Below are 16,195 nucleotides of genomic sequence, written 5' to 3'. Positions count from 1 at the left end.
TAATAGCTGCTCACCTTTTTAAGTCATGTTGTCTTCTGAAATATACTAACGCTCCCAGAGCTACCAAAACAACTGGCAAGGCAATGGTTAAGCTGAGGGCGACGTGGCCAGGGGCAGGTCCACGCACTGCCTCTTCACAGAACTCTCCGCGATATTCCACCAGACAGCTGCATTTTCTCAGCTCTCCTTCCATTGTACAGATCCCCCTCTTATTACAGAAATCGCTGCTACAGGACAGATGTTTTGTCCTCTGTAAGTCCTTGGGCTGAACAGACTCCCCGCTTTCCTTGGTTTCTGAGGTCTTGCTTCTTCTAGCAAGAATCGGAGGGGTCAGTGTTTTTCTGACAGGATAATTCATCCCTTCTGGAACCAGATATCTAGCCTTGGTGGGCTTGGGAGCCTGGAGAGGTTGGGCAGCTTTTGGAGTCACCCTTTTTCCAGCCTCTGGCTTTTTAGGTGTTGGTATTGAATGGATTTTATCTGGATGGGTACCTACAAAAATAGTAGGTATGAGTGTGGGTATATATACATATTTGTCAGTTAAGAACTATTTTCAGAACAACAGGAATTCCAATGGACTTAACCAGATAAGGTTGAATTTATGAGATCATACGATGCATCACTACCATTACTTTGGGTTAAACAAAAAATTATTAAAAATTTATATTAAAAAAACTGCATATCTTCAAGTACTTAAAATGTTTGGTTTCAGGACCAGTCTATTTATCATACCATGATGATATACATAGTTTTAGCCAAGGTAGATTTCATCAGTTTTATTCTATAAGGATTAGTATGGTAGATTTAAGTATTAAACATATAGACTAGAAAGACTTTTTAAAATGTAAGTTTATCTATGAATACTTAAAACTTTTTTGAGTCCAAATAAATTGTAGGTTTAGCAAGATACATGAGATGTAATAAAAAACTATGGTGAATGTTGCTGCCGAGCGCCATCCAATGGAAAGGCAGGGATCTTCAATACAGGAAGTGGCATGTGGAAGCTTAGTAACAGTGTGTGCCAAGTTTCAACTTGTTCAGTGCAGTCAGTAGGGTGTGAATTACAATTGAGAGAAGGTGTGTTTTAAAGTGCGCTGTAAATCATCCTCCATCATGACAACACTACGTGTCATACATCGCTTTGGTATCCGGCAATTTCTGTCAAACAAAAACATTACGGTGTGTCCTCATCTACCTTATTCACCGGATCTGGCACCGTGCGACTTCTGGCTCTTCCCTAATGTCAAAATGATTCAGGACATCAAGGCAGCCATGACAGTGCAAATAAAGACTCTTACAAAAGAGGACTCCCAGAACTGTTTCAGAAAGTAGCAAGAATAATAGGATAAGTGTGATCAAACTGATAGCAGGTATTTTGAGGCAGATTAATGGCAATGTGTCTTTTACTGTAATAAATTATTCAAATTTAAACATTCACGTATGTTTTGATCACGACTCATATAAGTGGCAAACATTGAACCAGGTTTGGTGGCCGTGGTGGGAGGCGCACACATTAGGCAAGTAGTAGGCAACAGGGTGCTTCTAACCAAAAAGGAATCTAAAGTTATGTTTAAGGCATTTCACCATATTTTCCGTGATTGTTGGCACAAGAGTTATTCCTCACATGAACACTGAAGACCAAACTATGGAGAGGGAAGAGAGCAGTATTAGCAATGAAACTACTTCTTGCCTCTGCCTTAAGCTGGTATTACAGGAGTGTTTCCACTCCTGGGCACTTTAGGGTCCCTCGTGGTAAGGTATATCCAGAGGAAGCCAGTCTAATTTTATACACCCAATACCATTCCCCCCAAAAAAGTTATGTAAAAGTCAGGGTAAAAAATTATTAAGGAGCAAAGCCAACTCTTGGGTTTAGGTAATCAGGAATGAAAGAATAAGTGAAGGTATGTTAGGTTTCTGGTTTAGTTTTAAAACCAGGTGGTGAAGGCGCTAAATTTTCGCTCATTGACCACCCTCCCACCCCCCCATCACTTCTCAAGTCACTATCAACACAGGGCTTTCAACAGAACCACCCTCATTTGCAAGATCATAGAATCAACTCTGAGAAAATCCATTATCTTTCCTATTTAAGATGAAGTGATTAGGGATAATAATTTGCCTTCCAGCTAGTCAGATTTTAGGAAGATGAGAATTTAAATTAAGAAACCAATGAGAACCCTTCACTGTAAGAGGTTTTGGTTCCCCCCCTCTGCCCCCAGTTATTTTCTATACTAGTTATGACCACTCTCAATATCAAGTCCACTGCCTCTCCAATTCTATAGCTTACAGGTGAAAACAAGGCAACAGTTTAGAGCAGGGGTCGGCAAACTGCGGCTTGCAAGCCACATGCGGCTCTTTGGGTATGTACATGTGGCTCTGAAGTAAAATTGAAAATGAAAATAAAACTATTATAGTTTCATTTATAACATTTTAAAGGGTATTATTCACATAACGGTGATTTCCTTTGTTTTATGGCTCTTGAATCATTTTTAAATTGTTGAGAGACAGGATTGGCTTTTCCATCTCAAAAGTTTGCTGACCCCTGGTTTAGATGATAAAAGCTTAAGGAATTATTAAGGAATAAGTGGAATTATTCCTTAATGACTTAAAAATAAGTCATTAATGGTGATGAATAGTGGGTCCCAGGTAGGAGATACTCACAGCCCATTTCATCAGATTCATCCAGGCAGTCAGCACGACCATCACATACTTGCTCCATGGAAATGCATCTCTGACCATCCTTACAGGATAGTGATGGTGCAGAGCATCGGACAGCTTCCATGCATTTGTTTGTGTCAGCCAAGTAGTACCCACTGGAACATTTACAAGTCTGTCCTTCAGGGTTTGGTAAACATATATGGCTACATCCTCCATTGTCTTTTGAGCAGCTGTTACTACCTGTGGATCCCTCACCCCCCAAAAATATACTGATTTAGAATTTTTTGGAAGGGCCTTTTGTAAATTTTCTGTAAATAGACTATCAGAGTTACAGGACTCAGATGTTTTCCCCAGAGGAGACAGTTCATCAATTTAATTCCTTTTAGTCAATTAGGTACCAAGTGATTGGTGATTCTTCTTCATGGATAAGGATGGCTTTAAAAAACTAGGATTCAGACAAGGGACTGGCGTAAGAAAACTTGAGGTGAATTCTGGTTCATCCAAGACCCCGTTATGAGTTCTCTTCTTACACTAAGCACCCAAGAGCAGGGTCCTAGAAATAAAGCTCTCTTTAGATGGAAACATGGGGACAGTGGACTCTATTATCCTGCTAAGAGTCAAAACTACAGAGAACAGATTGGTGGTTGCCAGAGGTGGGGGTGAAGATGGAAAAAGAAAAATCTGATTTAGTCAGTCATTTATAGCTTTCCATAGGTCTCCAAAGCTTATAGCTTAAACTTTAACTTCTAGTGGAGTTTTACCTTTTGACATATTCCAGGAATTGTGGACGAGGTATGTATGTAGTGCACATAAAACCTACTTTAAATGTAACAGAGACCTTCCTCATGGTTCTCAGGACTAAGCAACAGATTATCATCACTTGTGTGACCATTATCACACTGAAGAATTCTGAAAAGGTTCTCCCCACAAAGCCAAGACTTGGGGAGTTTAAGCATGATTAATACCAGTGTATAAAGGTTAGCTTTCAAAAACAAAGCAATGAAGCAGCATTCCCTTAGGACTAAAATACTCATCACATATGGTCATGGTAGGTATGGTTAACTATTTGAGCTCACATTGTTGGTGTTATTCTCTACTAGGAACAGATTTCTCCTATTACTACTTTAACGATGCCTATCATCATCCTCTCCAAACATTCAGTCAGGCACTACATTTGTGTCTATGTGAAGGGTGGAGAAAAACCTCTGAGCACTCCCCCAAGTTGATATTTCAAGGATTAATTAACATCACAAACAGATACAAGTGACAGTAAGTAGAATGAAGACTAGTTCCACTTTAGAGCTAAAAGGGGGTTTCAATTATACCACTGTTGTAATTAATCTACAACAATAGAACTGAAAATAAAACCCAAGTATACGAAACTTCTGCCCATATATTTACCACTATTGTGTCACCTAGATACATAACAGGATTAGTTATATATGAAAACTAGACTGTATATAACCACATAAAAACAAGAGCGTTATGCAGGAATTTGCCAGATAAATATTTTAATGGAAAACACAAATATATTTCAAGGAGATATTGCAGGATAGACCATCCTCTCCCTGGGGAAATTCAGTAGACTTCAGTGTTGTCATAATCATTGCAAGGTTGCTTACTTACCCTGTTGACAAAGTTTACTGTAGAGTTTTAAATCTACAATCTTCTGATCTACTTGGAACCACCGGTTTTCTGAAAGTTCTGCTTTGCTGTACCAAACTTTAGTGATCTGGGCTGAAACCAAAGTCAGTGAACAATCATTAACAAAAGTGAGATTTTATTTTAAGACAACTTCCTGGGCAAAGAACATTGTTCAATATGAAAATTGTCACTTGTTTGCATAAAATCCAATTGAACAACAAGAGTTTTACAGAAGAGACACATATTTTTCTAAATCTTGTTTCTGAGAAGAAACTTCAAGATAAATAAAAAACATTCTATAACTTTTCCCAGAATAAAATCAGGTGTTAATAAGCTATGTTTAGTACATTCATATATGTCCAGATATCTAAAGATAGAAAATTAGGATATGTGACACTTTAAATGCAACCCACACATTGGATGGACAATGATTTTAAACATTGTTCTAGAACATTTCTGAAAATGACTTATCTGCAACAACAGTCACCAGAGGGTCTTAAAATAGATGCCAAGGTCTTACCACATACCTAATAAATTAGCACCTCTGGAGTCTGACCTGACAGCTTGTTTTTGCAATTCTGATGTGGCCAGCCCAACTGGTCAATGGACCAGCATTTGGAAATATAAAGAAACAGATTTATTTTAAACAGCATTTTCCAGTTTTAGCAAATCTAGACTCTAGCCAGAAATAAGATACTAGAGCACTGTGGCTTAGGACAACCTCTTTGAATACACTAGAAATACCATGCAAGTATAGAATGCTCTATAATTCACCTAGTACTTTCATGTGTATTTAGTCAACAGAAACAGGTACTGTCTTCATTTTTCAGGTACAGTGTTATAATAGCTACTAGCTACTAACTAACAGAACAGTTATACAGCCTAGTTCTAATTTCTGGTCCAGTTTCCTCCCTACCATCCTCCAAAGCACAGAACCTCATATAATGCCAGAAATCTCAGGCAGAACAGGACTAAGTGTATTGATATAAAGAAAAATAAAATAAGTTAAAGCTCCCCCAAGTCACAGAATCACTGTTAACACATATATTTTATTTATTTATTTATTTTCCTTTGCCAGCTGATATGACTTTTTTTTTATTGTTAGTTTCAGGTGTACAGAACAATGCAATAGTTATCCTTTTCACCCCGCACAAAAACAACCCCCCTCCCCCCATCTACTGCTCTCCCACCCCCAATATCATGCTTATCTATTACAATTCCATTGACTCCATTCGCACACTCTACTCCACATCCCATAGCACATACATTTTAGATTAGGTAAGTTGCTTAGCTGTTTTTCCAAAAGAAAGACACCGCCAAAGAGCAGCGCTAAGCAGTAGCACATTCACTTTCAATACTAAGGAATAAATTCAGATCACAAAGATAATCAGATGTAGAATTAAGGCCTACCATCATCAACTGTTGTCCAGAGCATCATGCCTTGGCCATATGTAAACAGGTTAAGGCCCTGAATTCCTCTGCGATCTACTCTGTATCTTGTGCCATCTTGTTGAATACTTTCTATGAGTCCTCTCCCTACAAAGAGAGAGGTTCAGTTCATTTCATTAGCCCAAACAGTTGTTCTCTATCCTGTAGCTCTTTATGTCTTGTCCTGCCTCCCTTCCAGGAGACACCATCTGCCATGCATTCTCTGAAGGCCAGTTCTTCATTCATTCTACTCTAACAGTAATGCACAGATTTGCTCATGCATATTTGTTAAGTTCTCGATTTTTATTTCTTTACAAAGGGGCTATTGCAGGACTTTGTGGGCTATTATATGCTACTTAGGATGGGGAATGATTGCATTATACTTGTTTGAAAGGTGGTGCAGAAAATGTAAACTCAGACCCAAAAGTTATTTGCAGTTACAGCTGAAGACCAGAAAGCAGAATATCAACTACTTCACTCTGGCCAAGGTCCCTCAGACTCACATTTAGGGTGAAGGTAATAATTGCTTACCAGTATCAGCCCAGTACACTCGGGTCCCTGAATCCGAAAAGGTGAGGCCCACAGGGACCTGGGATTTCTGCCACAGTACCTTCCTTCTGCTGCCATCCATGGAGGCACATTCAATGCTGGACCCATGCCTACCATCATCCTGGGAACCCAGATCCACAAAGCACATGATTGCAGTAGGTGGATGGAGCACCACAGAGGTAGGGCGGTAAAGACTTTCGCTAAACAAGACAGTGGAATACTGGCTTTTTGAGGAAGCTATGTTGATATGGGGATTTGCACTGTCAATCCAATATATGTTTCCACTCAACCAGTCCACAGCAAGGTCGATTATTGTCCCCTCCACAGATAGGAGTTTCTTCCAAGACAGCTTTCCAGATTCTTTGAGTCTCAGTAGCCTAATATCACCATTGTCCAACTCTGAAAGGTAGAGCTCCTTTTCCTGGACAAGGTAGTCCACTGATGCCAGCTGGTTCACATTGGTAAAGGGAAGTATCCTATGCTCTGGTAAAGTTGCTTGTCCTAGTAAAGCTAGATTTTTCAGATAAATCTATGGAAAAAAGTCAGGTAGATGGTACCAGTTGAGTCTAGTTTAATTTGTCATCTTGATTTTGCATTAATATTAAGACACTTAAGTTTAGATTTTCATACATTCTATCTTCTAAAAGCAGGTAGCAGTTATTTCTCTCCCTTCCTTGAGTTTCAAAAACTTAGAATTCTTTGAATTCATGTGTTTTGAAGGTTTACTCCTCTGTCAAAAGTTCTCCCCTTTAAATGAGACCCTACCATTAAGATCTTACTGAAACTGAAGTCAACCTTCCATTCCAAAATTTGTCATTTTAAAATGCCAAAATTGACAAGTCCTCTACATGGTAGAAGTTAGGGGTGACATGCTTGTCAGTACCTTTTACCTTCTATGATTTAAAAAAAGCTCCTTCACAAACTGTACTTACCCAACTCCGCCCCCAGGCTAGAACCCAACCAAGCTGCTTATATCTGGAATTACTCTACATCATCAGCTAAGTGACTGGACAACTAAGCAACATTGTCTAAACTAAACTAAACTAACCTTACTGTGTTTTGATGTACTAAGCATTTCTTAAGGGAATTTAAGTCAGAGTGGTCTTCATTTCCTAGCCACTTTATTTTGGTCAGGCTAGCTCCCAGCACACAGAAAATACTAAAATTTAAGCTGTATTTGAAGAATGTTGTAAGAGAAAGAGCCCCTGGGCTCTATAATTGTACACGGAGAACTCAAATTCCTCAGTCTGAAATAGAATGTAACCCAAGCACAGACACGCGAAGAAGCCAGTGGACAGTACCTGTATGACAACTGTGGGCAACACAAGGAACAGAAATGCAGACTCCTCGACAGGAACACAGCTGAGGCCATCATCTGCAAGCAGGAGTCCATTTGGGCAGTGACAGCTGCCCTTGGATCGTGGGCTCAGGAGGCACAAGTGAGAACATCCAGTGTCCAGACAAGGATTAGAAGACCTGGGCTGCAGCGCTTCATGCATTATCTGAAAGAAAACAGCTAGATGTCACCACACATTACTGAATCCTTAACAATAGCAGATGAATCAATCTTGCTATTTTTCATCATTACACACGGATGTCACTCCAGTTTGTACTTAGGCAGCTCACCCATGGAGCCTTTTCAGGGAGAATGAGGGGGATATTTTGAAGAGTATAGGATAGACCTTGAGTCCATAAGTCTGTTCGAAGCGCTTGATGAGGACAGCTCTGTTCTTGCCTGTCATCTTCTTCATATGCTGTACTGTTCTTGTCTTCATTTCAGACCAGAAGACTTCATCTTCCAATACAGCAACCGAAAAGGGGCTCTTGATTTGTGTTAGCTGCAATGTCTAAAACAGGGAAAAGGAGGTGTCTGAGATGAGTTCTATATGAGGCACAAGGCATTTCACACAAGCCTGATACCAAAAGGACACTTACACTAATACCAGTACCATCTAGGTTGGCAGAGCCAATACAGTGAAATTTGTCATCCGACCAGAATATCTTCCAACTCAACTGGTCAAGAACTATGCTAGTTGGCCTGCCAAGACCTTGACTGATGAGTATTTTTCTGCTGCTACCATCCATTCCAGCTTGTTCTATGTGAGGTTCTCCTCCAATTTCAGACCAGTACATTAACCTATGTGGATAAAAGTCAGTTTTGAAATGAACTATTACATCACAAAAAATGACATCAATTCATTCCTTAAAATAATGATTTGCAGCCCAGTTATTTTTCCTCAAAATTAAACTTGGCCTATTCCATAAGCATAATTGTGAAATAGTAAAAAGCTTCCCTTGATATTTTATAGTGATTGTTTAGTCATCATTTGGGGGTAAGTTATCATGACAGTTGTGCAAGAAGGCTAGGAATACATTATTCCCTAAGCCATGGAAAATACGCAGGGAACCTGATAAACTTTTCTGTGCTGGAAAATAGGCTAGTTCCACCGGCAGACATGTGCCTCAGACCTCATTCTTGGCCCCAAACCATTAGATGCATCAGAAACTATTTCCAGTTTTCTGAGGACCATGTTAACAGATACCTGGTTGAAGGTATTAAAAAGATGAGAAGAGCCGACGGAGGGTACTCAATCTGGGTTACCTTTGAATTCTGAGTTTTGCTCTGTCTTATTCTTTCATTTGAGATATCTATATCTATATCTGTATCATCTGTATCTGTATCTATATCTATCTATATCTATATCTATATCTCCATCCCAATTAGGGCTTGGCTCTGCCAAGTAAAATTGTTGTCTCTTAAGTTCCTGGCCCTTTGCTGAGAGAAAGGACTCTAGGTAGAAGAACCCAGGTTCAAATTTATTTACACCTTATACACACAACCTTATACACACAATTATTCACCCCAGCCACCACCACTAAGCACATTATTGTAAATTAAACACTATCCCTAGTTACAGTCTCTCTACTATTACAATTTTAAAGCCATAAAATTCTCCATTCAGGGGTATATTTATTTTGGCAAAGGAAGGTATAGATGGACTTTTATAAAGGACTTTTTCCAGATGTTTTCAATATTACTATGTGTGTGGTTGACCCACATCACCATAAGATCTAAAGTCAAGTCAGATAAGGCTTCTATTCATTTGTTCTGTGTTGGGTGACGACAATCAAAGAACTAAAGAGGAAAATCAAATTTAAAGGACTTGACCAGGCATTGTGATGCCTGGACTCACCCACTTGGAGGATCTAAAGCCAAAGACAGTGGTTGATTCAAGTCATCATCCAGGACAACCGTGTACTCAGATTTTCCTCTCCAAACAGCAGTCAGCTGAATCGCCAAAATCTGGCCCGCTGTCCCATCTGTCCAATAGAGATTCCTCCCAATCCAGTCTACCACTATACAGTCTGACTTTATCCCTGAAGAGAGGACACCAGTCAACACGTGTACTTAGGTTAAATGATAGCTTTTACTAGGTTTGAGCTCATGGGCATCAAACTAGCATGCCATATTAACTCATTTTTCAACTAGCATATGCATCTCCAGCACAGCAGTCTTCTTTAAAATGCTCCAAAGTACTATTTGTAGAAGAAGACAGCCATTACAAATAATGGTCGCTGGTGGATAGTTTGGCTGACTCCATGTCTACTGAAATGACAATGCATCTTTCCATTTGTAACCAACTTGCAAGCTTTGATCCCTTTTAGTTAAGGAGATATAATTAAACTGACATTTAGCATGTTAATGACCACTCATTATATTTTCCATGTTATGTGTATTTAGTGAGGGCAAGATGGAAAATTGCCCTACACAAAGGGACACACCTTTTACCACAGTCCCTTTCTTCTTTGTGTCCATGCTTATCCACTTAATACTTTCCGCACCGAGGTCTGTCCAGAAGATTTTCTGCTCCACTAAGTCATAGTCAAAAGAGAAAATAATCAGGTCCTTGTCTGTGGTCGCCAGAATATCTTCTTTCAAGCTCCGCAACCCATAGAGGAGTAGGTTAAATTGAATTGCCACAAGCAGGATTGGTTCAGTACCTATTGAATAAGAACTGCTTTCAGTATGGCCTTAAGAAGTTTGAACGGTGTACCCAAGCACTGGCTAAGGAATTCGAGCACAAGGTAGTCTTTGCTTTCTCATTGCCAGTTTGTCCCTTGATGTAAAGCTTAAACTAATATCCACAGTTTGAAGATACTTAAAATAAGGCATGGTTAGCTTAAATTGAAAACCACACTTCTAACTAAATATTTGGGGGTAGGTAGGCAGGAAAGAAGTGTTTGTCAGGACGTTAGACATTTATTCTAACTTCAGGTGAGGCTGATCCTGGATACACAGGCCAGAGTTATGGTTTTGTTATAATAATGCTTTATTAGTAGATACTTTCAGACTCAAATTCAATACAAGGTATAAAAACCGTTCTTTGGGATTGTGCTAGGCTTGCTCTGAAGACATATAAGGCAGGCCAGAGCACTTAAGACCTGACAAAGAAAGATTTGCATCGGTATGCCTGGAAGATTTAGGACTTGAAATCTTGTGACCCAGGCCTAAGGAGATATTGCTCCCGTCTACCTGTTGCTTTACAGGTATGGCCATCAGGCTCCAGCGAGTAGCCAGGATGACAGGCACAGCGGTAGGAGCCCTCAGTATTGATACACGTCTGACTGCAAGGCTGACCACCTGGCTTCTGGCATTCATCCACATCCTTGCAGATTTGACCACTGCTCTTCAGCTCAAAGCCTTGCTCACAAGTACATACCTGGAAGAGGTTGGAAAACATTAAGGCTTTCTGAAGACAGTACAATATTGATAAAAAGGCCTTAACATTGCTATTATATAAAAGGCCCATGGCAATACACCCAAGTTCAGTAACTCCAATGGTTCTTAGGACAAATTTATTTTGAATACAGTCACTTTTATTATCAACCAGGCCACACACCTCACACCCTTGAGTCCTGAGTTAACAGAGCAGTCTAAATTCAGACTCAGACACCTAGGCCCTCAGCAGAATCAGTGAGTGAAGAGGTGCATCAACTTAACAGAACTGGTTGTCTCCAACCAGTTACTATGACCAGACATCAGAACATAATTTTCTTCTACTTGTCCATTAGAATCAAGGTCATGATGTTCAGCCACCTAATAATGCTAAACGAAAGCACAGGCAGTCCTCGATTGAAGGGCAGGTCACATTCGAAATACTCGCATGCAAGGGACTTCCACAAAAACGCCTTGCTTAGCCCTTAAGTGTCAACCAGAGCTCACAGATGGAGTGGGAAGGACCATGGTAGCCGTTTCTGGAGGCTGGTGGTAGAGACACAAAATAGAGAAGGAACTAGCCAGGAGCCCGGAAAGGCTCAGGTACAGGGCCTTCAGTGCGTGAGTCAGCTCTGTCATGTAAGACTTAGAGCTCAAGGAGCAGTCGGGGACAGCCTGAATGAGAAAGTTGCCCCCCTTCACTAACCCAAGCTCAGAGCTGCTAGAGAAGAGTAACTGAAGAACTCACAGGCCCACGCGGGGACTGGTGGCAGGTGTGGGGACACTGTGATTGGCGGCATGCTGATGACGAGCACCTTCCGCCCTCATCAGAGCCATCGGCACAGTCCTCCTTCCCGTCGCACACGAGGCTGAAGTTGAGGCAGGCATAGGAGTGGCACTGGAACTCAGAGCTCTGGCACTTCTTGGGGGGACCTGGAGAGGATGATTTTCTACTTTTATAGCCTATCTTGCAAACACACCTCCCCGAGTCAGGCTTCCATTGTGTACAAGATGCCTCCATTCTGGTAAAGAAATGGGTCTCAGATCCTGTAGCCTTTGCTTGCTGAGGTGGTTTTGCACACTGAGCAGAAGCAAGAGGCAGGTGCCTTTTGAAGCCATTCGCCTTTCCCCTTCAGTGAGAACTCCCCACACTTACATCCAGCTTCGTCACTGCCATCCCTGCAGTCATGCTGCCCGTCACAGTGCCACGAGTCAGGCACACACTGGTCTCCACTGGCACAGGACCACTGCCTGGAGCCACACTGCAGATCCCCAGGGTCACAGTTCTGAGGAGACAGTGAGTGACTCAGCCAGTGGCCCTGCCTTCAGCACCCAGGAAGGGGTTCTCGGAGGAAGAGGATGCCTACATGTACGAGACAACTCTTAAGACCCTTCTGGAACCAAGCCGGTTAAAGGCTAAAAACGTGGAGGTGATGTGAATCATAAGAAATTCTTTCTGTAGCCGGAGGTTACGCAAGGAATTCTAGGTGATATAATACAAAGATAAGTGGGAAATGGGAAGAAATGTCTTATTTTGTCAAATCAGAAAGTCTTACTTTAAGAAGCAGAAGCAAAACACTCTGCTCTAGAAACTTCTCTAGAATTCTTTCCACCATGTCTAACACCCCCCCCCCACCGCCCAGCACATTAATATTTTGTACCTAATCTGACTTGGATACTCAGGGGTGGTGCAGGTTGTGCAAGAGGGAGGGGACATCTGTGCACCTGCTATACCCCAGAGCCTTTAGAGTCACTCTTGATCCCTCAGACGCTACAAGGCATATCTTATACCCATCTTACTAATGAGTAAATAGAGCACTAGGGAGTCGTTACTTTCTTAAGGTCAAATCCAAGCAAGATGATTCAAGCCCAGGCTGCATCTCACACAGTGTGGGAGCTTCTGTGTACTTTATGGTAACTGGTAAGCATCTCTCTGGGTAGGACATTTAAGCCATGGCCATCAAGGCCTAACACTTGCAAACCTACAATAAAAAATCTCTTGAAAGTTTGAATTTCAAAAGGAGGATCTTAACACTTTGATATAGTTAAGAGTGGCTTTCCAGGCAGTAATCATGGGAGACGTCTCTGTTCTTATTTCCAAAGTTTTCTATAGGGAAGCGTGTATTACTGTTGTGATTTGAAATCCAGTTTATTTTTCTGAAAGAAGACTGGACTACCTTCTCATCACTTCCATCTTTGCAGTCTAAGTCATGGTCACATAGCCACTCTGCCAGCACACATTCTCCACTCCTGGGGCACTTCACCTCCCCTGAGGGGCACTGCAGGGGCCAGGAAACAGGACAGCCTTCTTCATCTGAGTGGTCCAGGCAGTCTCGGTTCCCATCACAATGCAGAGAATAAGATATGCATTGGCCATTCTCACATCTAAATTCAGATGAGCTACATTTTTCACGAGCTGAAAAATAAAGCATTAGGTAAGAACTCCGCTAGATGTAGAAGTGATTTGATGGCAAAGTGTTTTAAAGACTCCCTGGTCTTCTGTTGTCACCTTGGGAACTAAGCCCCCACAGGTATTAGGGCAAAGAGGTGCTTCAAAGAGTACACCAGAAAAGGACTACTAAGCTAGCCCAGAAAATCTTCTCTGTCCTGGAGAACAAGGGCTGAGAGAAAGGGATGGAAGGACACTGGGATAGGAAGGGTAGTAGGATTCTCCTCCGGGACCTTAATGTCATCCATGAAAAAAGAAATTCCCCCACAATATCTGAAATGCCCTACAATTTACGTTCTTGGACTCAATTCCTACAGATAGAAGTAGCTTGACTTGGTTCAAGAAAAAGGGTCAGGTCCTCTGCAAAACTATAAATATGTATTGAAAGGTAAATGATTCCTAGGGTTTTTCCCAGATTCCTTCCTTCATCTCTTTCCTCCTGATGTTGTTCTCAAAGCCCAAGTGCAGTCACATCCTCTAGCTACCCAGTTGCTTCTATATCCAAATATGTCATGGTTACCTACCTAGCCTCATCTTCTTCCCACATCCGTTCTCCACATTCTCTCTTCTACCCTAATCCCACAAGTGAATATGGTCTTTGCAACAAGTCATGAGGCAGAACAAAAATAAAGATTGTGTATCCCATAAAAATGAGGGGAAAGCAACGACACCTCCAAATGAGGTGGTCCATCCCACAAGAAGACAAAGGACCACAATTAAAATCTTCAGGGAGGTAGGTTTTAGGTCAAGAAGAAATAATACTTTATTTTGGTAGTAGACTGCTTTTCCACTAATAGAAATCTTCTCATCATGGGAAGGAGAATGTTACAGCATGATGTTCAAGGCCCTTTTAACTCAGCAACTTTCTTCTCAGTTTGTTAACTTTGTAGTAACTACAGGCAGTCCTCCTTATTTGTGGATTCAGTATTTGCATCTAGCTCCTTGCTAAAATTTATTTGTAACCCCAAAAATCAATACTCCTACAGTTTTATGGTCATTTGCCGAGATATGCAAAGCAGCAAAAACATTGAGTTGCCTGACACACGTGTTCCCAGTTGAGGTTGAACAAGGCAACGTTCTGCCTTCTGGCTTCTTGTCTCGTATTGTAAATAGGTGTACTTTTTGGTGATTTTGCTGTTTAAAATGGCCCCTAAGTATAGTGCTGAAGTGCAGTCTAGTGTTCCTAAGTGTAAGAAGTCCATGATGTGCCTTATGGAGAAAAAATATGTGCTAGATAAGCTTTGTTCAGGCATATATAGAGTGTTGTTGGCTGTGACTTTAATATTAATAAGCCAACAATATACATTAAGTTGTCTTTAAACAGAAACACATAAAACAAACTTATACATTGATTGGTTGACAAAAATGTTGTGACCAGAGACTTGTAGAAACCTTGCCCTGTATTTTTTTCTAGGAGCAATGATTCAATATCTGCTAATCCAGTGTTTATAGAAACTACAGAACTATCACAAATCAGAATCAACTGAAATGCAGTTTAAAATACTCCCAGGCAGTTTCATGAAACTTACTACATCCTTGTTCATCTTTTTTGTCAGAACAGTCTGGGTTGCCATCACATAGCCAGCTCTTAGGGATACAGCGGGTCTTGTTGTCACAACGTAGAGAACAATCTTCAATGGGTTTCCAGCAGTCCCACTCGTCAGACCCATCCAAGCACTGCTGAACCCCATCACAGTGGTATTTCTCCTCAATGCACTTGCTTCCATCCAGACACTGGAAGACCCCTTAAATGGAAAGGGTCAAAAGCTAGCGCCATATACTCGGTCACACTGAAGGTTCAAAATTAGATTAACTCACCCTCATTCTGGAGTATGAGGGGTAAATAGACCACATGTTATTTGAGCTCTGTCTCTTAGTTCATCCATAAGCAAGCTTTAATAAAGTGCTTGGGCCAATTAAGTTAGGAAGCTGAACTAAACTGTTTAAATATGGTCTCATTTGTGTTTGGTTACTTTAATGACTTGTTAGAACCCTACCAAGTGATCCATTTAAGTCACTCTATGGCTCAGCTTATATAAAGGCAAATATCAGAATGCTTAAGCAAATTTGAGGAAGCAAGGAAGCAATAAAACGGGTGCTCACAGAATAAGTATTCTGACAGATGATGACTTTTATCTCTGATCATTTATCTAGGGAAAGCAAGTATGATTATAATAAACACTTGGGCAATTCATACCACGCACCTAAAATCGACTCAGTGTACCTGGAACAAAAGAGGAGATGGTGACAGACCTGGTCTGTTGCAGAACTGGGAACAGTTCTCTTCATCAGAGCCATCCTGACAGTCGCGCCTGCCATTGCAGAGGAACTCCCGAGAAATACATTCCTTCCCGTTCCGACAGGGGACAGAGGATCGGGTGCAAAGAAGAGGGGGTGGTGGGGGAAGAGTAGGAGGGGTGGTTGTGGCTGCTCCTTCAACCCCAGGATCTAGAATAAGCAGTTGCTTCAGCAAGTCAGTCCATTAGATTTCATTAATGAGGATGTGATTTTAGTGTCCTCCTCGTCCAGAAAACCAGGCTATGGCTGGGTAGCTACATCTTCGTACTTCAGAAGAAGAAAAACTGAAACTGACCCAAAGCCTAATATTTAGATTAAACGTGGTACATTAGCCCATCATCTAATGGCTTTGAATTTGGGCAAATTGTTTTCTCCTTTCAAGCCTATTAACTTTAACTTTAGGTTTTTGTTTTTTTTTGCCACCTGATGCTATATTCTGGGAGTATAAAATAAAG

At 41.0% G+C, this 16,195-nt stretch overlaps 1 protein-coding gene across 1 annotated transcript in view; it reads right to left on the bottom strand.

The window, feature by feature from the left end:
• Positions 1 to 15,920, bottom strand: part of LOC109387228 (low-density lipoprotein receptor-related protein 4-like) — a 17,589-nt gene extending 1,669 nt beyond the window's left edge. The window contains exons 1-16 of the mRNA XM_019650991.1: positions 15,696 to 15,920; positions 14,972 to 15,187; positions 13,171 to 13,409; positions 12,150 to 12,279; positions 11,742 to 11,926; positions 10,811 to 10,997; positions 10,060 to 10,278; positions 9,471 to 9,654; positions 8,212 to 8,413; positions 7,959 to 8,123; positions 7,578 to 7,778; positions 6,259 to 6,805; positions 5,710 to 5,835; positions 4,282 to 4,392; positions 2,659 to 2,895; positions 15 to 492 (exon numbers count right to left, since the gene is read on the bottom strand). Coding sequence (XP_019506536.1) covers positions 15 to 492; positions 2,659 to 2,895; positions 4,282 to 4,392; positions 5,710 to 5,835; positions 6,259 to 6,805; positions 7,578 to 7,778; positions 7,959 to 8,123; positions 8,212 to 8,413; positions 9,471 to 9,654; positions 10,060 to 10,093 — 2,285 coding nt within the window. The 5' untranslated portion in view covers positions 10,094 to 10,278; positions 10,811 to 10,997; positions 11,742 to 11,926; ... (2 more) ...; positions 14,972 to 15,187; positions 15,696 to 15,920. The remainder of the gene's footprint in view (positions 1 to 14; positions 493 to 2,658; positions 2,896 to 4,281; positions 4,393 to 5,709; positions 5,836 to 6,258; positions 6,806 to 7,577; positions 7,779 to 7,958; positions 8,124 to 8,211; positions 8,414 to 9,470; positions 9,655 to 10,059; positions 10,279 to 10,810; positions 10,998 to 11,741; positions 11,927 to 12,149; positions 12,280 to 13,170; positions 13,410 to 14,971; positions 15,188 to 15,695) is intronic.
• Between the last annotated feature and the right edge of the window lie 275 nt (positions 15,921 to 16,195).

This window comes from Hipposideros armiger, unplaced genomic scaffold (genome assembly GCF_001890085.2).
Source record: "Hipposideros armiger isolate ML-2016 unplaced genomic scaffold, ASM189008v1 scaffold_151, whole genome shotgun sequence".
In the NCBI taxonomy this organism is placed as follows: Eukaryota; Metazoa; Chordata; class Mammalia; order Chiroptera; family Hipposideridae; genus Hipposideros; species Hipposideros armiger.
Note: the sequence above shows the minus strand (reverse complement) of the source record. Positions and strands in the feature narration are given on the sequence as shown.